Source organism: Capricornis sumatraensis, chromosome 14, assembly GCF_032405125.1.
Source record: "Capricornis sumatraensis isolate serow.1 chromosome 14, serow.2, whole genome shotgun sequence".
NCBI classification, from domain to species: Eukaryota; Metazoa; Chordata; class Mammalia; order Artiodactyla; family Bovidae; genus Capricornis; species Capricornis sumatraensis.
Window position 1 is genome coordinate 75,643,015 of NC_091082.1, and position 25,576 is coordinate 75,668,590.

General features: G+C 37.7%; 1 protein-coding gene across 1 annotated transcript in view; it reads right to left on the minus strand.

Annotated features, from left to right (window-relative positions):
- Positions 1–25,576, minus strand: part of KCNK2 (potassium two pore domain channel subfamily K member 2) — a 137,277-nt gene that overhangs the window by 43,502 nt on the left and 68,199 nt on the right. Inside the window, exons 4-6 of the mRNA XM_068986289.1 lie at positions 20,598–20,758; positions 18,262–18,448; positions 1,977–2,116 (exon numbers count right to left, since the gene is read on the minus strand). Coding sequence (XP_068842390.1) covers positions 1,977–2,116; positions 18,262–18,448; positions 20,598–20,758 — 488 coding nt within the window. The remainder of the gene's footprint in view (positions 1–1,976; positions 2,117–18,261; positions 18,449–20,597; positions 20,759–25,576) is intronic.

Consider the following 25,576-nt stretch of genomic DNA (forward strand, 5'->3'; position numbering starts at 1 on the left):
TCTACACATGATTACTGGGAAAACCGTAGCCTTGACTAGACATGCCTTGGTGGCTTTCAAACTTTTGGAGTGTGATCCATAATAATCTTAGTGTGTGCGTGTGTGTGTGTGTGTGTGTGTATACATACATATATATGTGTGTGTTTGTGTATGTATATATATAATATATACCACATTTATTGTATATGTGTAGGTGGAAATAGATATTTCCACAAAACAATACATTTTAAACTATCTAACATATTCTCTGTTTGACTCTATTTTATTTAGAAAAAAAGTTTGTGTGTGTGTTTTAAAAATGCATTTTAATGCCACCTTATGCGAAAAGTTTGAAAGTTCCTTTTTTAGCTATGTTATCTAGCATATTTCCTAGTTATAATTTCTTTTGTCCCCCTTAGCATCTCAAGATCCTTAAATGTACACTGAAGTTAAAATAACCTTAATTCTCTCCCTCTCCATCCACCTTATTCTCTCCCTCCCTTTCTCACTCCCCCTTCTCCCCCCGGCTACACACACACACAATAAGACGGAGGCAAATCAGTTGAGGTCCTGTTCAAAGTACTTTTCACATGAGTTAAACTAGAATATCAACCATATTGTCCTGCTGACTTGTTTATAATAAAGTTTTTGGTTTTATGGTATAACTAAGATATAGATTAATATACACAGACTGAATATATGAATTACCAACTGAAAAATATGGTATCCAAGAAGGGAAATCTTGGATAACTTACGCTCCTTCTAATTACCATAAGCACCTTGGGTATTAATAAGAAATTATAAGACACGAGTTTGGGTAAACTCCAGGAGTTGGTGATGGACAGGGAGGCCTGACACGTTGCAGTTCATGGAGTCACAAAGAGTCGGACACGACTGAGCGACTAAACTGAACTGAACTGATATGACTTGATGTGCTCAAAGAAAATACTTGTTTGTAGAGAGAAATTAATTTTATCATTTATTATCCTAGTCTATTTCTCTTGGGTGTATGTTTAAAGAATCACAATTGCTGTATCAGTCAACGATTTTGACACTGATGTCTCTTGGTCTATAAATAATGAAATGAAGGGATAATTTCACCAGATAATGAAATGAAGGGATAATTAAAGGAAGACTGTGGATACTATATTTGTAAGTCTTATGAATTTGTTGTGCTGTGAAAAAAATTAGTAAATTGGCTAAGACCCAGAAGCAAAAAATATAGAATTCATAAAAAACACTACTCTGTCACACTCAAACTAGTAGTACTTATGGACCTTTCAAAATAAATTAAAATGTAACTTCCAAACTATAAAAAATTTCAGAGTCAAGACTGAAATTTCAAACTTTCCAAAATCTCATGAGTCAAAAATTCTAATGGTCATTTCTGTATATACAGTTGCATCAAAAAGATAAAAGGATATCTTTTTGAACAGCTGAAATCTGAGGGTAATGGGTTCTAATGCAAACAGCTTTGGGGAATACATGTGTGTGTGTACATGTGCATGTGTACACACTTATACAGACCTAGGAGAAAAGAAAACAATTGAATACAATGAAAACTGAATATTATATATTACCTTCACTTTTTCATGCTACTGATATCTTGACACAAATATTTCCTGCTGTCTCTTTATGGAATAAAATTTACTCTATGTCATTGAGGAAATCAAGGAAAGAAAGAAATAATGAAGCAAATATTTTCAACTGCATCTTTTTTTCATTACAAATTACTCTCAGCACCAAGATATCATCTGACATGGACAAGTATTTAAAAGTTTTGGTTAAGTCAATGAATTGCACCTTATATGATTGATAGCCTCCTGTAGCAAATGCACAGCAAACATAAACATTAAAAATTTTAAGTAATGTTCAAATATTTTTAAATATTTAAATGAATTAGTAAATATTTAATGTTAAAAAATGTTAAAAAACATTAAAAGTAACCTTTCCTGAATTAATTGAATCATATTTTTACACACATTTTTATTTCTCACCTCTTCCTTTGTCTTTTTTGATATCACTCGGAGCCAGTCTCCAATCATACTCAGGACAGCAGCGAAGTAAGCAAGCCCTACAAGGATCCAAAACCACACGACAGGCTTATAGAAGTCTAGGTACTCAATATCTGATCCACCTGTGAGACAAAAACAAAGCAGAACAGAATAACTTCATATTATAGAAATAAACAACATAGATTCCTACTGAAATTATCAACTGCATGTTGGCCTTCAGAACACAGAAATCTTATCAGTTGATCCGTGTTGTTTACTTCATAAGGAATTCCTTATTTTCATGCATGTAATCCTTATCTACTTTTCAAGAACCATTCAAATTAATTCATTTTTAACTGAAGTATAATAGATGGTGAAGCTGAAACTCCAATACTTTGGCCACCTGATGCGAAAAACTGACTCTTTGGAAAAGACCTTGATGCTGGGAAAGATTGAAGGCAGGAGTAGAAGGGGACAACAGAGGATAAGATGGTTGGCTGGCATCACTGACTCCATGGACATGAGTTTGAGAAAGCTCCAGGAGCTGGTAATGGACAGGGAAGCCTGGCGTGCTTCAGTCCATGGGGTCGAAAAGAGTTGGATATGACCGAGCGACCGAACTGACGGTTGATTTACAGTATTATATTGGTTTCAGATATAATAAGTTCTTAATAAGACCTTTTGTTACTTCTTCAGGTAATAATGATTTTTCCTTGTCCCATGTTACTTTCTGTTTATTGTAATGAATCTCAACTGGTCTAGCACTTAATTATTATGTGTATTAGTTTTCTCTCCACCTCTCTTGCGATAGGGAACAGAGTTGATACTTTTTTAGCATGCATTTAGCTTAGTATTTTTATCCTATTTCTCATCAATTCATGCTAGCCAATCAGTACATGCAAACCAATCAATTCAAAGACAACCTGGACAGAAATTAGTTCTAACTTTAAAATCATCAATACAATGGATTGATAACAAATGCCAGTGACAATATTTTGGTGGGTCTAATTTGAATAAGTCGCAATTTTCAGGTGATACTGCCATTCATTATTATCTGAAGTTTCAAGGGAATTCCCATGTTTGTCATAAATTTAAATCCCTTACTCTCAAGGAAAAAAAAAATGGCAATGGAGTTCTTCTGTTTTAATCTTTGTTACTTTTCCATTTATTTGGTGCAGTAATTGCACCTATGAGAATCTGAATACATTTCAATGTATCCCAACTTTAGCACATATTAATAGGGCACTTACTAAGTTTCAAACTTAATAATGTTTGAAACTTAAAGTTTCAAAACAGTTATACTTTTCACAGGAGAGGGAAGCAGTCTCTCTCTTGAGAAATTAATAATTTAGCCTGAGAAAGCCTCACAAAGACAACTGATCACAATGTGACATATCAAAGGACAGCAAAAAAGAATTAAAAACACTGTGACAGACACAGAAGAAATGATTTTTCTTCTGGAAGGGCGTAGATGAGAAGACAGAAGGTGAGTCAAACAATGAGGTTCAAAACAGAAAAAAAACTTAGTGTGAAAACATTTGACATATCCAAAGAACTAGGATTTCCCCTGTGATTCAGAGGTTTAGAATCCGCATTCCAATGCAGAGGACACAGGTTCGGTCCCTGGTTGGGGACGTGAGATCCTACATGCCTCAACAGAGAAGCGAGCCTGGCGCAGCTGCTGAGCACTCACGCTCCAGAGCTTGAGCTGGAGCAACACGAGAAGGCCACATGCTGCAACTGGAGGAAGCCCTTACACAGCAGCAAAGACCGCAAAGGTGCTGCCAGTATCAGCTAAAGCGACATTTGGAAGGGGGTCAGGAGAATAGACAGGTAGAAGAGAGGAATCTAGGAAAAAACAAACAAACAAACAAACACTGCTTTGTTCTTAAAGCAGTGGGGCGTAGGGAAAGGTTTTTAGGCAGATTGGTGTTTGACTTACATGCGCAGAAAGATCTAGGGGAAGAGAGGGAAAGTTTGGCAGGGAAGCCCAGTGAGAAACTTTGTTCTGGGCTAGCTAAGGAAAGATTGAGGCAGAGTCAGACTGTGATGGAGAGAAAAGAGATCGGAGGCAGAATCGTCAGGGACTGATGACTACTTAGCTGGTGTGGTGAGTGAAAGGAAGGGCTCCAGCATGATCAGAGGCCAGAGACCCTCATTGGGTGTATGGTACCAGCAATTCAACAGCAAACACAGGAGAAGGAACAGGGACAATAAAAGGAAAAGCCATTCAAACTGGGGCAAAACAATTTTGAAGTGCTTGAGGTACCAACAGGCAAGACAAGCAGCAGGATCCTTAAATACAAATCTAACACTGAACAGGGCACAGCTTCCCCGGTGGCTCAGACAGTGAAGAATCTGCCTGCCATGCGGGAGATGCTGGTTCGATCCCTGGGTCAGGGAAGGTCCCCTGGAGAAGGGAACAGCTACCCACTCCAGTATTCTTGCCTGGAGAATCCCATGGACTGAGGAGCCTCGTGGGTTACACCCCATGGGATCACAAAGAGTCGGACATGACGAAGCAACTTAGCACACACACAACAGGGAAGAGCGGGTAATGATTTTAGAATCAAAAGCATAAAGACTGGGGATATTTAAACAGGGGTTGTGGACATAATTTAAAAAACTCCACCTGTATATTCAGAAGAACAGCTAATAAACAGCCAGTATACATTAAAAATCAAATATAAAAATTTGAATATAACATACTTTCTATAACTTAGACTGTGAGTTACCCACAATGACATTTTCAAATATTAAAGGGTCAGAGTAAAAGAAAATATTTTTCCATCAGGCAAATAATAGGAACAGAAAGAAGTTCAGCCATTGTTGGGGACAAAGAAAAATTTTCAAGGTTCAGTTTATAAAGTCAATAATATTTACCTTCAAAATATTGTAAAAAAAATTACCCTGTGCAGCATTTTTAAAAATATCATTTCTGGGAAGGACTATAAAGGCTAAATGCATCTTGGGATGGTGAAGACTTGGCCCATGGGGGATGCAGTGCTACAAATTCACAGAAGTGACTTAGGAAATGTGTGTGGAAATCCGTTACATGATAGGCTCACTAGTGAATTCCATTTTTTAAATGTTTCCATTTCAAAGAAACCAAAATGACATTTTTTCCCCAAGTACTTTCTCTTTCAAAACCAGAAAGTCCTCATCCAAATAGTTGTGACTCACTTAACACATAAGTTCACCAAAATGTTGATTTTAGAAGTTAGTTCATGCTCAAGATGACTTTTTATAAGTTTTCTTTCTTATAAACAGGATGTCACAGTTTGAAAAGAGTAAATTAACTTAATCACTAAAAGGTCTATATTTGGGTAAAATGTTCATCCCACAAGTTTTAGTGGATTCTAGGCTGGGGGTAGTGTGGGCTGGGGGATGTTTTTTCACTCTTAATTGCCACTCTTAAGATGAAATACTGGCAGTCAAGTGATCCAGGGAAAGCTAATGTATATACAAGTATTATCCAATACTCACAAAACCTTTACACGTTCTAATATCTAAGATTTATGAATTAATTTTCACAGTATTCAATCTATTAGATTCAAGGATCTTAGCCAAATTTTAAAAATCTATAATGTCAAGATAACTTGCTGAAAAAGTTGTTTTTTTTTAATTAGGAAATATTTTTAAAATGTAATTATAAGCATTAATTTTAGTTCCACACATTCAAGAAATCTGTACATGGGTCTCTTGCTAGCTAGTGGGGGCCTACTGCATAGTGCAGGGAGCTCAGCTCAGTGACCTAAATGAATGGGACGGGAGAGGGGAGGACCAAGAGAGAGGGGATATACGTATACATATAGCTGATTGACGTTTCTGTACAGCAGAAATTAACGCATTGTAAAGCAACTCTAACCCTCCCTCCCCACCGCCCCCCAAAAAAAACCTAGCGTAGTCTCTCTGTCCTGGCATAGTCCCTCCCTATTTGGCCCCTACTCCCATCTGCATTCCACCACTCCATTGTTTTTTTCCTTTCTTGCCCATCTCCTGAGACGTGGCCTGTGGGCTGCTACAACCCGCTCTTCCCTCCTCATCTGGCACCTCACTGCCATGTTCTGTGTTGCCACTGAAATCATGCACGCAAGTCCTTTCCATTTTAAGAGCTTTCTGGCTGATCATTACAAGACAGCAGGCGGATGGTAATAAAAACAGCAAAGAGGGGTGGAGGTACCAAGGTTTGGGGAATCTTATAAACTTTTAGAAATAGTTAAAATAAGCCTCTTTCTGACTCTCACATGATGGCCTCTTTTAGATGGCGCCATTTTTGTCGGGAATTATTCTCCTTGAGACTTCAATAAGGAAATCACCAGAGCCTAATAAAGCTCATCAAGCCCAGGAAAGTTTCAATTTCAGTCTGGCATTATTCCTAGGAGCCCATTCTCTCCGAAGATGAGCTTCCCAAACACTGTCCCACAACAATCCCTTTCTTACCTGGTTCCAGCATTAACAGAGCCCTTTCCTATCTGGTACCAAAGAGTTGTTGGTTGAGGTTCTTATTTTGGCCTCGTAGTCCTAGATAACCCAGTCCTAGCTAATAATCACTGCGGCTGATTTACAGAATATTCAAACGCTGATGGAGAGAAGGGAATGAGAGCTAAGATTTACTGATGGTCTTACCTGAATGAAATCATGCTGTACTAAATACTTGAGTAGGAAGGTATTACGGGGCGTTGTGTTTCCACTCCTCATGAAAGTGAAAGTGTTAGTTGCTCATTTGTGTCCAACTCTTTGCAAATCCATGGACTGTAGCCCATCAGATTCTTCTGTCCATGGAATTCTCCAGGCAAGACTACTGGAGTGGGAAGCCACTTCCACCTCCAGGGGAATCTTCCAGACCCAGGGATTGAACCTGATCTCCTTCATTGCAGGCAGATTCTTTACTGTCTGAATCACTAGGGAAGCCCTTCCCACTCCTCCTATTTCCACTGATTTAGCTCAAGATTCCTTTGTTGTTTTTTTTTAGCACAAGATTCTTAGTAAGACCAATTGGTCATTGAGCCTTAGGCTATATCTCCAGATGTTTTTATCAGTAGTTAAGCTGATATTTCAAGTGCCATAATTCTCACAGTCTGTTCAGAACTCAAGGATGGAAGATTTGTATTGGGTTCCTAAAATCCCAATAGTAAGTAACCCCATTTTCCAACAGACAAGCCATCCTCTCAGTAGGGTAAGTATAATAACAGTTGTCAGGTCACACAGCAAAGAGGACAGCAGAGCAAGAATTCACACTCAGGCTTGTCTGGCTTCATAACATGGGTTCCTGTCATTGAACCAGGTTGGCTATGTCACCTGTGACCTGTTACTGTCCTTCCCATCATTCCCATTCAGTTACTGTCCTTCCCATTTTCCCACCTTCTTTTTTTCCATCCATACTGTATGGCAGACAGTTAGCTAGGGCTGGAGATGCTACGTCAAACAAGGTGCTTCTTTTTCCCTCAAGGTTCTTACCTAGAAACCAGGTGGGTCTGAGGTCAGCACTGTTTTACTAGTAGCTTCTTGTCTTATGTCCCCATGCCAACAGTTTCCACAAGTTGGTCCTATTCTGCTCTACAACACTTGAATGTACATTGCCCTCTCTCCCTTAAATTTAATTTTCTTTCTTTGGATGATGCTGACTCACAGAATACTTACAAATAAGGATTTAAAGAATGATTTAGCCATTATGGATCAAATTCCATGTTTCTCCTCAGCTTTTCTAAAATGATATATATATTATAGAATATAGATAAAATATACAACTTTGTTTTAAAGAAAATAAAGGTCATGTTTTACACGGGTCTGTATTTTAATATAGGTATCAAATATGGATTTCAGTATTTTTGATACATTTGACTTTCTTTTTATTCATGAAAGCTGGGTGTTAGTCCACTCCAGTACTCTTGCCTGGAGACCCCCACGGACAGAGGAGCCTGGCGGGTTATAGTCCATGGGGTCGCAAAATGTTGGACATGACTGACACAGGTGCATGCTGTCTTAATACTAAGGGGCAAAAACTTATTTTCTGCTTTAATATATTTTCCTTTTTTATAGTAAACCAATTTAACTTAATAAAGTCTTTTCTTAATGCAGCAAGAATTAAGAGGCTCTTTCAATAATGCTGTAAATTATGTTTTCTTTTTTACAAATGAAAATATGACTTCAGTATTAAACAACAGCTCACCCACTAAATCAAGCCTTCCCTATGCTATCAAGTTAAAAAAAAAACCACAAGACCAAAAAAGGTAACTAAATCTCTCTAGCATTTGAACCTATATTTGGGGATTCTCAATTTCAGCACTCAAGAAGTTGTCCATTTCCTGGTAGGTACTTGGTCTAAGGACTAAAGAAACTGCCATCAGAAAAACAGCAGTCTCATGATCATAAAGAAAGAAAAATCAACACATTGTTTTACTCATCCTTTAAAAGGATGGAAATCTATAGGATATAGGATGTACATTATTGTTACATCTACAGATTATCTTTAAGTCTATATATCAATAGACAGTAATTTGCAGTCTTTTTCATTGAACTTAGTACAATTTACTCCCTAGCTCACTGAGAATTAACTGTCAATCAATGTTTTCCTTGTCATTTTTTCCCACGTGTTCTAAAATTCTTCTATATATCCATTTTGAATCCTAGAAGTTAAATAACTCCTTGGTTTGCCTACAGTCCTTAACTTCTGAACTGCTTGGGTCTAATCCCATTTAGTTAGTTACACACATAGCTCTCAGTTTTCTGATGAGTTGAGCTCTCTGAGAGTCACCAGCTGATTCAGGGAGTTACCAGATGTCTTGCAGAATTTTTCCATTTTAACACACAGATCTATCAAGAAGAGAAAATGATTTCCTATTTAATTGTTACTCCTGGATTTCAAACATTATGTCCCATAGGAACAAGACTAGTGCAATCATTACCACTAAGTGCTAAGCACAGTTATCTAATATAGAATACGTGCTCACTAAACATCAGAATGAATGCACATATGACTGATGACTATAAGGCATCTCCCTAACAGTCATGTAAGCCCTCTCTTTTCAATCAGAGAAAATTTTCTGAGCCACTTTGGTGGTGCTGAAGAACTGACTCTTCTTCAGTTGACCTCACTTCTGATCAGATATTTTCCTTGTCATTTGCTAAATTCCTGGCAAATCTCTGCTCAGTGATCAGCCCAATAAACAGCAATTTTAATACCTGGCCTTTGAATAGTTGCAAAACTTTTAGACCACATCAGTAACTGTTTTCTCGAAGTTGTCTATTAGGACAAACTGGAACAAAAAATGCTTGTCATGGTTTTTCAATGGAGATTTATACGTTTTCATAATAAACTCATCTTCCATTAAGCAAGCTCTGAGCACTCCACTAAATTAGTCATGTTTTTGGTTATAACAGAAAGCAATGGCTTGGTTACAAAAAACTGCATTTCCAATAATGACTTTGGAAACATAATTCCAAGAAAACTTAATTCTTAATATGAGATAAACAAATATGCTTTTTTTTCCCAAGTCAAAAAATATGAAGACAAAAGATTCAAAAACTGTGAAAATCTATAAAGTTTTGAAAGAGTAAATGCGCTGGAAGGCCAGTTTTACCTGCTTTAATTTCCCTTTTTTTTTTCTATTTAGAGAAGCATATGACATTAAGCCTAAAGCCTGATTAACCCAGTAAGTACTCAAAACTACATGTGAGACAAAAAAAGTTTCATTATTCAACTAAATATACTAAATTTCACTGATCCAAATTCTAAGAATATATATTTGGATGGCAAAGTAAATTTATGCTCAGAACAAAAATGTGTTCTCATAATATCAACTATAAGGGTTTCTTAGAATACATCTAAACTTTTGGTTACAATTTTTGGTTTTTATTAGAAAAGTATCTAATGTGAGGACATTGCTTTGTGAAACTATGTATTTATATCTGGCTTTCACTCAATCATATTATCTCTTATGAACTAACCTGGCTTACAAAAGAGTGTTGCTGAAGACTTCTGGCATGGCGGGCTACAGTCCATGGGGTTGCAAAAGAATCAGACAAGGCTTAAGAGACTAAACAAGAACAAAAAGACTTCTTTGGGCAATGTCTATCAGTTCGTAGAAATGCACTTCTTGGTTTCCATGACTTATTCTAGTCCTAACAGTATATATTAAAGAGGATGCTAACTTTGAAAAATAATGTTAAATTATGTTAAATTAGGTAATTATTTGACTTCACTTCTGAAGAATCATCAACTAATTTTTTACTGATATATAACTGACATACATTTCATTAGTTTCAGGTGTATAATATAGTGGTTCAACATTTATATATATATATATAAAAATGAGATGATCATGACAATAGACTGTCACTAAAGTTATTATAATATTAGTTAATATACTCCCTATTCTGTAACTTATTTATTGTATTATTTATTTTATGGAGGTTTGTGCCTTTTAATCAGCTTCACCTATTTTGCCCATCCCCCAACCCATAGTGATTTTTTAAAATCATGGATTTAGACAACAAGTTTTATAAGCAAGCCTAAATAAGTAGAGGTTAATCTTTCACACATTTCTATATAATTAATATAACTTCTTCGATTTTAATGAGATCTAACTCTCGGCCTATAAGGCAAGCATGATTTAATAATTTATCAATTCAGACTTCTCATCAAACGAGAAATAACATGACAAAAGTTAAGAATTGAAATATAGGAAACCAAGAGTAAGCTGTCAAATATAATTTTTACCAGTCTTCCCTGGTGGTCTAGACAGTAAAGAATCTGCCTGCAATACGGGAGGCATGGATTTGAAACCTAGATCAGGAAGATTTCCCTGGAGAAAGAAATGGAAACCCACTCCAATATTCTTGCCTGGAGAATTGCAAGGACAGAGGAGCCTGCAAGAGTCAGACACGACTGAGTGAGTAACACTTAACTTACCTCTACAAATTTGACTACAAACTATTATAGACATTGTTAAAATCAAGTAAATGATACTTGGCTGAATAATATACTTTCTCCTTTTATCTTTTAGGAAGAGTTGCTCTGTGAACTCCAGTTAGCAACAGAGGGTCTGTTTATTCATATGTAAAACAAAAATGTTACAATGGACCTGTGGCTCCCAGGTCTTTTTTAGCTCTAGAATGTTGAGCATTAGTAAAAGAACAAAAAAGGCCATCAGGAAGGAGTAAACACAAATTACTAAGGTAACCAATCAGCCAGTAAAACGCATTCTTCCATAAATATAAATGTAAGATTGAAATTTGCTGGGGGAGTTCTTCCTGAAGAAAAACCATTAAATGTTGAATTCTTATGTTCAGTCACATACACAGAGAAAGCTGCCCTTTACTAGTAGTTGTTAAATGCTTCTGATACAGTATAGCCAACAGTGGAAAGGACTGGTGGGTGCAAATGTAAATTTACATTTATTTATGAATTAGAAATATATTATGCCCTAATAGATTATATCATGAACATTATGACATACAAAAAATGAAAAGTATGCAGCCATAAAAAGGAAAGAAATTGTGCCATTTGCAGAGAGGCAGACAGACGTGGATATTAATATGAAATTATGTAGAATCTAGAAAACTGGTGTAGATGATATTATTAGCAAAGAAGAAATAGAGACACTGATGTAGAGAACAAATACATGGATACAAAGTGGGGAAAGGAGGGAGTGGGATGAACTGGGAGACTGGGATTGACATGTACACACTAGTATAAAACAGACAACGAATGAGAACAGACTGTAGGGTACAGGGAATTCTACTCATGCCCTGTGGTGCCCTAACTGGGAAGCAAGTCCAAGGAAGAGGCGATAGATGTATACGTATGGCTGCTTCACTTTGCTGTACAGCAGAAACTACCACAACATCGTAAAGCAGCTATATCTTTGTATAGCGTTAGTCACTCAGTTGTGTGCAACTCTTTTGATCCCATAGACTGTAGCCCGCCAGGCTCCTCTGTCCATGCAATTCTCCAGGCAAGAATACTGACATGGGTAGCCGTTCCCTTCATCAGGGGATCTTCCTGACCCAGGGATCAAACCCAGTCTCCTGCATTGCAGGCAGATTTTTTTTTTACCATCTGAGCAACCAGGGAAGTCCAAAGGTAGTTATACTACAGATTTTAAAAAAAAGAAAAAAAGAATCATAGGACCATAGCAACATAATAGATCTAAAGCCAAAAAATTAAAAATAAAATAAAAAGTAAGAAATGGACATTTAAAAATACAAAGCAACAGGGGTTGACCTGTTTTCTTCCCATGGCAAAAGGTCTAGCAGCATGTAATTTCATGCTCACTCCCTGAGGATGAGCACTCTGCTTCAGAGCTGTCTGCACTACCACATCTCATCATCTCTTGCTGCTTCTGAGATGCTCCTAATACTTACACCAATGTTACAACCTGTATCCTAAACATTTAGATATCACATTCCAAAAGTTACTCCTTTTACTTTAATAACACCATGGTTTGAAGTGTACGGTTTTAAATTTGTCTTCAAAGAAGTCCAATACAAAAATATAATTGAATTCTAATCCCGTTTGGAGTAGCACTTGCAGACTTGAGAAAGGCATCAGACAGTGGGTGTCTATTAAGAGAAGTACATCTCTGTTTTCTTTGGAGATTTATAGCCTAATAGAAAGATGAGAAGGTTCAAGTTTGAGCAATGCTGCTTGCTTTTTCCTGGCAAAAATATGAAAATTAAGTGCAAATCCTATCTGTAGAGACATCTAATAGCAAGAGGGAAGGCTCTAAAAAGTAAACAACTGATGTTTCCCAGATGGGGCTGTCGCTTTAACTTAGTGGCTAATTTTACTTGTCACAAGGTACCCAGAAGGAAAGACTATTTTTATGTATTCTACTTAACTATAGCAGTTATTTTCCAAGATCCTTTAAAAAACTCACAATTTTTTTTTTTTCCAAAAGACTCTCATGAAGGGCACACATTTCCTAGGCAGCTTTTGCCACATCTTTCCCTTGTCCACCATCTCAATCCAAAAATGCTCCCCGGGCACGCAGATATAGGATGTAAAGACTATAGGACCAGGAATAGGGTTCTACAGTTTCACAAAGACCAAAATAGGTACAAAATATGTAAATTAAGGAGACAGAGATAAGTCAACAAAAGTAGTGTCCATCCTGCTTCTCTAGTTTTCTCAGCATTTGTCACTTCGAACACATTAAATTCCTTTGCAAGTTGTTCACAAAGCATATTTCTACCATTTTTCACTATTCCTCTGTACAAATGAAATTAAAATAATGGGCATAAAGAGGGGTATAATAAAATAAAACCTTAGTAATAATAACAATGTTTCTTAGACTATATCTAATGCCATGCAAATATTCTGTTCCCCTGTTCTCCAATACTGTGACCATGACTGTATTCAGGGTTCCCACTGATATACAAGAGGTTTTCAGACAGCTGAGAGAGGCTACAGAAAGACTAACACAATCCAGCCAGTTTCAGAGTGTTGGTCTCCTAAGGGAAATTTAAAACTCACTTTCTTCATCTTCTCCAAAACCATAAAGTAAAAATATTTGTTTGTCTTTTTTTTAAGCTGGTTTATACTGTGGTCACAAATATAACACTATTTTAGGATTCCACCCACCCACATTTTTATTTATAATTTTTTTTTTTAGAGAGTCTCAGACTATGAGTTTCATGCTGGACTGACACTTATTTAAAATAACATGTGCACCATATTGTATCATTGAAATCTGCTAAGATAAGAGAACTTAAAAGTTCTCATTAAACAAACAAATAAATAAATGAGATGTGCATGCTTAGCTGCTTAGTTGTGATGGACTCTTTGTAATCCTTAGCACTATGGCCCACCAGGCTCCTCTATCCATGGAATTCTCCAGGCAAGAATACTGGAGTGGCTTTCTATTTCCTTTTCCAAAGGATCTTCATGACCCAGGGACTGAACCTGCATCTCCTGTGTCTCCTGCATTCAGGCAGATTTTTTACCTGCTGACCCATTGGGGAAGCCTAGAGTGAGGTGAGGAATGTATTAATCAATTGGATTGTTTCACAATGTATAATATATGTATATGAAAACACCATGATGTGCACTTTAAATATCTTATGATTTTATCAGTCAGTTGTACCTCAATAAAGCTGAAAAATAAATACATTAATAAATAAACACAACTATGTATTACCATAAAACATCAAAAATTAAATAGGATATAATAACATGTGCAATACAAGGCTGTTGGCTTGAAAATGGAAGACTTGTCACCTAATACCTATATATTCCACAGGTACTATAAGACCTCTGGGTAATTATTACACATAATTTAATTATAATTAAATAAAATTGCTAATTATAATTAAATATAATCACTAATTATATTTACAGAATAGTACAATAGCCCAGGCTTCCCAGGTTGCACTAGTGGTAAAGAATCTGCCTGCCAAAACAGGAGATGCAAGAGACACAGGTTTGATCCCTGGGTTGGGAAGATGCCCTGGAGGAGGGCATGGCAACCCACTCCAGTATTCTTGCCTGGAGAATCCCGTGGACAGAGGAGCCTGGTGGGCTACAGTCTACTGGGTCTCAAAGAGTTGGACACAACTGAAGTGACAGGACACATGCACAATAGCCTCAGATTAACACAGCACAAGTATAATATTTTTTAATTGGGGTTCAGCTGCTTTATAATGTTGTGTTAATTTATGCTATACAATGAAGTGAACCAGCTTATACATACACACATACACCATATCCTCTTGCTCTTGGACCTCCCTCCTAGCCCCTCCCCATCCCATCCTATTCCACTCATCTAGGCCAACAGGCAGCACAGAGCTGAGCTCCCTGCTCTGTATAGCAGCTTCCCATTAGCTATCTGCTTTGCACATGGCACTGTACACATGTCAGTTCCAATCTCCCAATTCATCCCACACCACCCTCTGTGTCCACACACCCATCCCCTATGTCTGCATCTTTTTTCTTGCCTTGCAGATCGGTTCATCTATCTGTACCATTTGTCTATATTCCACATACATGCATTAACATACGATATTTGTTTTGCTTGTTCTGACTTACTTCACTCTGCCTGACATCCCTACATCTCACTTTCTGCTACATTAAAGCTCTTTCCATTTCTAACTATATCTATGACATTAACGAAAGGTAGAAAAATGGTCATTTTAGGACAAAAGCTTGTTGTCCAATATTAGCTACAAATGTCTGAGATTCTTCTCTCTGCATTTTGCTAATTAGGAAACAAACAGATCTCTACCCTTTCCCATCCAGCACAGAGATGTGAATGTACTGTTTTGGACTAAAAGCAAATCTTTGCTTGTAGAAGCATCCCCGTCTTCAAAGATATTATACATTCCCCAGAAAGAAGGGCTTTGCCAAGTTAAACTGTAATTAACAAATAATAAAAACAGACGCCTTCTCTGAAATTTTTATAAAGCTACACAACATATTTTCTTTTTGGATAATATTTAAGTAAGAGGTTTGAGTCAAAAAAGAAGAGTAAACAACTCGAAAGTATAAAACCCTCCTAAAATTAAATTAGGCTACTTAGTTTATTCTGGGAAGTTTACTAGCACATTCCTACTATAATGGTTATCAGCATGTTTTTCTAACACTTCAAACTTATTTTTTTAAAGAAAAATTTAGATTTTTTAGGAGCTGGTCAAAATGATGCATGACAGAGAATTACTACATTACTTTTACCACTATTACTACAATTTATTTAATACTGGAGTTAGGACAATAATGTGTGTGTGTGCTCAGTCGTGTCTGACTCTGCGACTCCAGAGACCATAGCCCACCAGGCTCCTCTGTCCATGGGATTCTCCAGGCAAGAATACTGGAGTGGGTTGCCATTTCCTCCTCCAGGGGATCTTCCCAACCCAGGGATCGAACCTGCATCTTCCAAGTCTCCTACACTGGCAGGTGGATTCTTCACCGCTGAGCACTGGGGCAGCCCCTGAACAGTAACAATAATGAGATAATATAATAGGAAAAGAGAGGTGAAATGATATAAGATCTAAGAGATAAAACAATAAAGCAAACAGCAACAGAAATAACATATATAGACAAAGGAAACATGTCTTAAAATCATGAATATCATGAATTTTAAAATAAGGATAAATTGCTAAAAAGATTAAAAACACTGATATTAGAACTGAAAATTAGAGGAGATAAATATCTTAGAGAAAAGAAGGTTTTAAGTAGCTCAGCACATCTTCCAAAGTTTGAGATGTTTCTAAAACTAAAATATGACAGTGACATTACCAAGATGGTGACTAGCTTGTTCCTGGCTTCACTGCCCCCTCACAAGAAGAAAAACTAACAACTATTCAAGGACAAGACACCACTGAGAGAATCCTAGGACATGGGAGTGGGGCTGAAGCACGCTGGGACCCCAGACACCAAGGCAGACTGCATTAGAAGAATGGATGTTAGCAGAACCGACTGTGGTGATCACTTCATTGCATGATCTATGTAAATCAATCCATCCTGCTGTTACCCCTTGAACATACCCAGTGATGTATGTCAATTATTTCTCAAGAAAGCTGGGAGGAAAAACTAAGATATTGAAAGGCCTAGTAAAAAGAGCAAAGATAATTTAAACTTGAATTCTTGTACCACTAAAAAAACAAATAAGAGGCAGATACGTGGTTTCTGAAATTAGGAAAAGGAGTACATCAAGGCTGTATATCGTCACCCTGCTTATTTAACTTCTATGCAGAGTACATCATGAGAAACGCTGGGCTGGAAGAAGCACAAGCTGGAATCAAATTGCTGGGAGAAATATCAATGACCTCAGATATGCAGATGACACCACCCTTATGGCAGAAAGTGAAGAGGAACTAAAAAGCTTCTTGATGAAAGTGAAAGAGCAGAGTGAAAAAGTTGGCTTAAAGCTCAACATTCAGAAAACGAAGATCATGGCATCTGGTCCCATCACTTCATGGGAAATAGATGGGGAAACAGTGGAAACAGTGTCAGACTTTATTTTGGGGGGGCTCCAAAATCACTGCAGATGGTGACTGCAGCCATGAAATTAAAAGACGCTTACTCCTTGGAAGGAAAGTTATGACCAACCTAGATAGCATATTCAAAAGTAGAGACATTACTTTGCCAACCAAGGTCCGTCTAGTCAAGGCTATGGTTTTTCCAGTGGTCATATATGGAGAAGACTCTTGAGAGTCCCATGGACCGCAAGGAGATCCAACCAGTCCATTCTAAAGGAGATCAGTCCTGGGTGTTCTTTGGAAGGAATGATGCTAAAGCTAAAACTCCAGTACTTTGGCCACCTCATACGAAGAGTTGACTCATTGGAAAAGACTCTGATGCTGGGAGGGATTTGGGGGCAGGAGGAAAAAGGGACAACAGAGGATGAGATGGCTGGATGGCATCACAAACTCGATGTCATGAGTTTGAGTGAACTCCGGAGTTGGTGATGGACAGGGAGGCCTGGCGTGCTGCGATTCATAGGGTCGCAAAGAGTCGGACACGACTGAGCGACTTCCCTTTCACTTTTCACTTTCTTGCATTGGAGAAGGAAATGGCAACCCACTCCAGTGTTCTTGCCTGGAGAATCCCAGGGACGGGGGAGCCTGGTGGGCTGCCATCTATGGGGTCGCACAGAGTCTGACATGACTGAAGGGACTTAGCAGCATAACACTCTGAACAGACAGCAATTTAAATTTCTTTTATAGAATGAAAAATAAATATTCAACTGTACCCTTTTGCTGACCTTCACTGTCATGGAATGATCTCTTTTTTTTATTTTTTTGGCTCCGTCACTGTTACAGATGAAACTGTGTTTTCCAAAAATATGTATTGAACTCCCAACCCTGGCACTTTGAAACATCAGCTTATTTGGAAATAAGGCCCTTGGCAGATACAATCAGTTATGATGAATTCATACTGGAGTAGAGTGGGTTTTTAATCTGATGTAACTGGTGTCTTTATAAGAAGAGGGAAATTTGGTCACAGCACGGGGACACAGGGAGAACACGATATGATGACGAAAGCAGAGATGAAGTGATGCAGCTACTACCCGAGGACCAGCAGGGACTGATGCTCTCCGCCTCCAGAAGCTGGGGAGAAGGAAGGGAGGATTCTACCAGTCCCAGAGGGACTCTGCCCCTGCTGGCACTCTGATTTTGAACTTCTGTAAGAGAATGAATTTCTTTTGTTTAAAGGTACCCAGTTTGTGGTACTTTCTTATGACAGCCCTGGAAAATAGAGGCAGTCACTGTGTTGTCTGCAAACCCAAGAAAAAAAGTTTAACTAAAGGAGAAGGGTTAGGAGAGCAATGTTTCTTCAAAAACTTACCTGCGACATAGTCGCCAAAGCCAATGGTGGTTAAGGTGATAACCACAAAATAAATGGCGTCCAGGGCACTCCAGCCTTCTATGTGCTTGAATATGATCGCAGGCAGAGCGACGAAGAGTACACAGCCAAACAGAATAAAGATGATTGTTGAGATGATTCGTATCTTGGTTTGACTAACATTCCACTTCTAGGGATGAGAGAGTGAGAGAGAGGGGAGGGGAGAGACAGATACTGAGAGAGAGAAATTGACTGAGATCGATTATTGATGTACCTGCAAAGTTAACCTATATATACTGTTTAAATTATTTTTTATTGGAGTATAGTTGCTTTACAATGTTATGTTAGTTTCTACTGTAGAACAACGTGAATCAGCTATATATATATATATATATATATATATATATATACACACACACACATACACATGCACGCACACACACACACACACACACACGCATATCGCTTCTTTTTTGGATTTCCTTCACATTTAGGAGATCACAGAGCTCTGAGGAGAGTTCACGGAGCGATACGGGAACTTATTATATATTTATTTTATTTATATTTATATTTATTATATATTTATATTCTTATTATATATTTATTTTATGCATATAACCTATACACACTGTTATCAGCAAATTAGCAAATAAGAATGGCATTTTATTCTTTTATAATTAATTTTCAATTGTCTTTACTTAAAATATATTAGGTATCATATGAATAACTGTAAACAACCAACACTAATAATGATGCTACTTTACTTTTATATAGCTTTGCAACAGGTAAAATACTTTCTAAGGTGCATAATATTTGCTCAGAGAACAAAATTTCAGGTTTACATCATTCTTTCTTTACCTGAACTACTTTTTAAATATTTCTATTCCACAAGCAAACAACTGATTTTGGGCCAAACACAACCTAAAAATACATGAAAACTGAGAAAACTGAAGCATAAATTAAATATCCACTGTTGATAACTGATAAAATCATTAACTTCATGGAGACTTTTCCCTTCTCCCACCACATTTTCCTATCATTGTTCAATTGATTACAGCGGAATACTAGCAGACTTAAAGTCCACAGCTGATTTCCATGTGAACTAGACAAACCATCTCACTGTTCTGCGACCTCAAGCTGTACAACTAAATATACAAGACATGACATGTAGACAACGAGAAGTCTTCAACACCTCTAAGCTAGAGCTGCCCTCAGAGGACCCACACTGCTTCACCTCTGAATTTAATATGAAGCATGTGCGTGCATGCTAGGTCGCCTCAGTCGTGTCTGACTCTTTGCAATCCTATGGACTGTAGCCCACCAGGCTGCTCTGTCCCTGGCATTCTCCAGGCAAGAATACTAGGGTGGGTTGCGTGCCCTCCGGCAGGGGATCTTCCCAAACCAGGGATCAAACCCACATCCCCTATGGCGCCTACATTGCAGGAATATTTTTTATGCCGCTGAGCCACCAGGGAAGCCCCAATATGAAATATATCTAATGTTAAAACTGGAATTATAATTTCAATTGAAAACCTAACACTCAGTGATCTTATTTCATCAATAGTTAAATACTCGAACTTTTTATGAAAAGATAAAATATTATCAAATAAATAAAACATAATAGTAGTGACAGAAGTAACAAATCATCTATAATCTGACTCTCTAACACAATTATTTTCTTCATTCATAATTTCAAGAATAAAAGCTTGTCATCATGGTATTATTACTATTTTTCACTTAAAATTCTAAGAGCATTTTCATTTTATTTTTTCTACTGAATATCATATGCCCATGAACATCTTCATTATATTATTTTTGGTCCTACTAAATTACATACCTGAGTTAAATTTCTATCAGCAACATTATTAAAATAAGTTATAAGATCCCCTTTATCATGTTTGCTATATATTATTCAATCATTCAGCAAAGGGCTAAGGTTTACTAGCTATGTTAAGCTTTCACTTAGAATATCTCTAAATCTCAGAGTAATGCCTCATCATCAGTACTATTATTCATATAAATGGCAAAATTGAGAATTAAGGGTAAAATAACTAGCTTAAGTGAATATAGCCAGGATACAATCCATCTGGAATTTGAGCCCAGGACTGTCAGATTTCTACTTTTCTGTATATTTCACTTTTTGTCATTCATTAATGTATTCATTCAGAGAAGTATAAAAACAACTATACAGTGAGTTGTTTGCAAAAAGAAGCTCATGTAAATTGTTATAGAAAACCCAATAGCTTACATCTAACTATATCTGAGGTGAACAGAACACTTATAATATTTTTGAAAAATGAGACAATTAACATATGCAGTTAAATGGCTATCATACTCACAATAAATGTATCTTCCACTTTTGCAATTCCTTTTCCAAATATGGTCCCTAGTTGATCTCCAACTCCAGCCAACAGAAAGCCAAAGAGGGGAATTCCCAGTAAGGCATAGATGATACAGAATATTTTCCCCCCTTCTGTGCGTGGTGAAATGTTTCCAAATCCTAAAAATACAAAGAAGAAGAAGAATTCAGTTGTTTAGAAATGAGTAATAGTTTAAAACATATGACTTCAAACTTGATTCAAAAATTTCCAAATATTATAAAATATCAATCCTAGATTTCAACCAATTAAGAATTTCTTTATACCACATAAGCTTTTAATGTAAAATCTTCTTATAAACAAGCACTCTAACAATCTCCAAAGTATAGCTAATGTTCCAATTAAACTAGATGATGAAAACTGAGGGAGTAACACACACGATAAAGTCAATGTTTTCATTCAATTTACTTCCACCTCTCTATGCTGCCAATGCTGTTGACTACAAAGCTTTTGCTGCCGTTTATTAAGTGTGTATTTCCTTAAGAGTATTCAAATACACTTAAATTATTAAACATTTAATAACAACTTAAAAAATCTTTTTCATTCAAGTATCTACCAAAAAGCAGTAAATGAAAACTTAAAATTAACAACCCTGTGAATTACAAATTGGCACTTGCCATCTACATTTACAAGGATTAAATCATGTGCAGCTGTTACTGCTGATTTTCAAAATCCCCTGCAAGGAGTTCAGAGTAGAGAGCAGAAATGAGGTGCTCTGTGCTCTGGGGAAATCTGGCAGAACAGGTCTGCATATAGTCAGACATTTCCAGGAGCCAATTTTATGAGCCAAATTTTTGTATCTTTTCATGTCTAGAAAAGCACTAAAATCCTTAAATCTTTCATGGTGATGACTACTCCTTGTGACTAGCAGAAACCTTCTGCAGAAAAGTAAATAATGTACTTAATTACATATACTCCCCCTTCACCAAAATCACATATATACTGACCTTCCCCCTACCTCTTTGGAGCAGCTTCTCAGAGCTATCTGAAAGGCTGTCTCTCAGGCTATCATCCTTATTTTGCCCCCAAATAAAACTTAACTTGCAACTCTTATGTTGTGCATTTGTTTTTTAGTCGACAAATCTTTTTTATTTTTTAAGCCTCCAGTTCAAAAGCTGCCTTACTACTTCTCAGACCCACTGACTGCTTGGAGAATATGATGTAAGCTGTCTACGCATTTAACTCATTTACCTTCCTACACATTTACCTTGCATCTGCTGTTGTCTACTAATGCTTTGGAATGCTGAGCATCAGGGCAATATATACAAAGATGGATCCAGGGCATGCATGAAAAAGTCCCAGGAGTCTTGTATCAAGGTAATTTGAAGAAGGAAAGGCCATCACAAAAGTTAGGTAGAATGTTTAACCCGGACTGTTTGGAAGAGTAGCATTTCTTAACACCATCCAAGATGGAACTCAACCATCTCAACCCTGTCTTGTATTCTAGCATCAATAAGCAGCATATCAATAACAAGAGAGACTGCAGGGTGGACTGTTTCGACCTGGATTCTCTGATTATTCCAGAGTCCTGCTAAGATCCAACACTTTTTCTATTGTCTCTCCAGATGAACAGAGGAGCCTGGGGGACTACAGTCCATGGGGCAGCAAAGAGTCGGACATGACCACGCCACTGAACCATCACCACCACCACCAGAGGAACAACCAGGTGACCTGAAGTGGGCCAAGCATCTGAGTTATCCCACATCATCCCATTTTCTCTTTCTGCAGAAGAGGATACACATCTTCAGAGTTACAACCATGAGAAGTAACCTACCGCCAGAAAGGATCAAGGATCAGAAGGAAAAGATACAATGAAAACAAATACTGACTGGGGTATCACTAAAAATAGGCTCTACCATTTCAAAAATAAAAAGCCGAAGTGTCCGAGGGCTCAATTTGATCTGCCCCACACGAGTTAAAAGGACATAAGAAACAAGACTCCAACTTTCCATCCATCACTGACAGATTCGGCCAGAAGAAACCAGAACATCTTCAGCAAAGGGGACAAAGGATTTCCTCAGAAATCCTGTTTAGGTCACCGCATGAGATGGCCCCCAATCCAAAGAATTCTAGATGTAAAGAAAGCCGGTCTACCTTTCACTGATCAAAAGACAGAGACCAGCTCCTTGTGGCATCTCTATGCTTCATCTTTATTATCTCCAAAGTTAGCAGTCGGGAGAATGAAAGGAGTAGGGTTGAGGGAGCCTGATATAACTCTTCTGGGAGTCTCTTCCTGCTTCATCTTCCAAACATGAACCTTCTCTCGATAACGTTACGCTGATCTCTCCTGCTCAACCTGTGCCTCAGAGGTGGAAGCCCTCACATAGCCACCCAGCATGCACACACAAAGCCGCCAAGCAGTTTTCTGACATTAAGGACATGCCAGCAATGCCCCGGACATTTGCCCGAGTGAGAGGACCACATGGCTGTTCAAGGGATGTTCCTCGTGTTTTCTTCCCTGTCTTCCGTAAAAGAAGAGCAGTCTTCATTCCAGGCGTTTACCACATTTTAAGCAATGAGTAGACCCCAGTTAAATGACTTGATACTATTAATGGACTTATGAAAAGTATTTATTGACTCTAAGCAACACAGTGTGCCAAGCTTGTAAAAGATTAATTTTAGTGGTTGTCTGGACTTCCTGACTCTTTCCCTTGGTTAGTCAGCAGCATCTTCCTTGCCTCAGGGTGAAACAGACTGTTTTGGCAAGAAGAAAATGGAGAAGAAACAATATTAAGTTTTGTTGTAACTCCTAAATTAAGGTGTTCACACTCAAAATGCTTTGCCTGAGGAGAGCAGCTGTCAGTTTATAGCATCACATATGCTTGGCAACAAGTTAAAGGACTGGCAGTCGGTCCAGCTTCCGAAGAGCTTAAGGGAACAGACTAGATTGAAGATTGAAGGGGCCTGACTGTGGAAGAGGTTGGGTGGGGCAGAAACCAGGGGACAGGACCTGGGAGGAGGAGAGGGTTCCGCGGTATCTTGACCCTATCTTGAGAGATCAGTGGTTAAATTCTCAGGAATGCTATAAGTCAGTTGACTTCACACTGATAGTCTGAAACCAACTATAATAGACATATTTACTCCTCAGAAATTGCCAAACACTACAATTTAGGACTTCGCCCTTTTCAGCTACTTAATATTGACCAATATAGTACAGAATAAGAGCCACATTTGGGAGACTGTACACAGTCTGTGCTAGAGATCTGAATGGAAGCCAAACCAATGCCTCTAGGCCAACCGCTGACATTTATAGGAATATATCATCAGAACAGCTATCATCTTGCCTTCACATCACTTTCAGGGAAGGGCCTTCTGCAGAAAGCTGCCGTAGGTCCGTTGTTAGTGGAATACCTAGAGGAGGCCCATATATGCCACCCCCATCTGAACAGCTCCAAGTGAACATGTCACTTTTATGACAGAATTTATTAATACTACAAACAAATAAGACCCTTTTCAAATACTTTGCACACTTGCAATTATATAATTATTTGTAACAACTGATTTAATATCTGTTATCTATATATATTCCTCACTTGACTATCAGTTCCATGAGTGTAGAGATTGATTTATTATAGATATATATTTTTTATTTCATGAGTTTATCATTTATGAGTTCCATAAGTACAGAGATCAATTTATTATTTATATATGTTAATAATAAATAATCATGCAAAATGCCAGACTGTGTGAAGCACAAGCTGGAATCAAGATTGCAGGGTGAAATATCAATAACCTCAGATATGCAGATGACACCACTCTTATGGGAGAAAGTGAAGAGGAACTAAACAATCTCTTGATGAAAGGGAAAGAGGAGAGTGAAAAAGCTGACTTAAAACTCAACATTCAAAAAACGAAGATCATGGCATCCAGTCCCATCACTTCATGGCAAACAGATGGAGAAACAATGGAAACCATGACAGATTTTATTTTGGGGGGCTCCAAAATCACTGCAGATGGTGATTGCAGCCATGAAATTAAAAGACGCTTGCTCCTTGGAAGAAAAGCTATGACCAACCTAGACAGCACATTAAAGAGCAGAGACATTACTTTGCCGATACAGGTCCATATAGTCAAAGCTATGGTTTTTCCAGTAGTCAGGTATGGATGTTGAGAGTTGGGTTACAAAGAAAGCTGAGCACCAAAGAATTAATGCTTTGAACTATGGTGTTGGAGAAGACTCTTAAGAGTCCCTTGGACTGCAAGGAGATCCAACTAGTCCATCCTAAAGGAAATCAGTCCTGAATATTCACTGAAAGGACTGATGCTGAAGCTGAAGCTCCTGATGGGAAGAACTGGTCCAGTGGAAAAGACCCTGATGCAATAAATATTTTGCAACAGTTTTCAGTACAAAATAATGGAATTTTATAAAAGTAATAAAGGAAAGTAAAGAACCAATAATAGCTAAGAATATTTGGGGGGAAATGAGGTAGGAAGATTTGCTCTACATGATATACGTGCTGTGCTGTGCTTAGTCGCCCAGTCATGTCTAATTCTTTGCAGTCCCATGGACTATAGCCCACCAGGCTTCTCTGTCCATGGGGATTCTCCAGGCAAGAATACTGCAGTGGGCTGCCATCCCCTCCTCCAGGGGATCTTCCCAACCAGGCATGCAACCCAGGGCTCCCGCATTGCAGGCAGATTCTTTACCATCTGAGCCACCAGGGAAGGCCCTACATGATATCTAATTTACAGCTTTTAAAAAAGCAATCTGATTAACAATCTGTATAATTTCTTATAATTCTTTAAAAGTGATAAACAGAAAATAATTCTTATCGTGACAAAGAGTGACTATCTCAAAACATTCAATATCATACTTACTATTAAAGGACAATAAGAGGAACCCCCTTACAGTCAGGGGGAAAAATGTCCATTTCACAATTTACTTTTTTTCTTATTATTCTGAAAGTTCTAGCAGGCATAATGACAGTAAACATATAAAA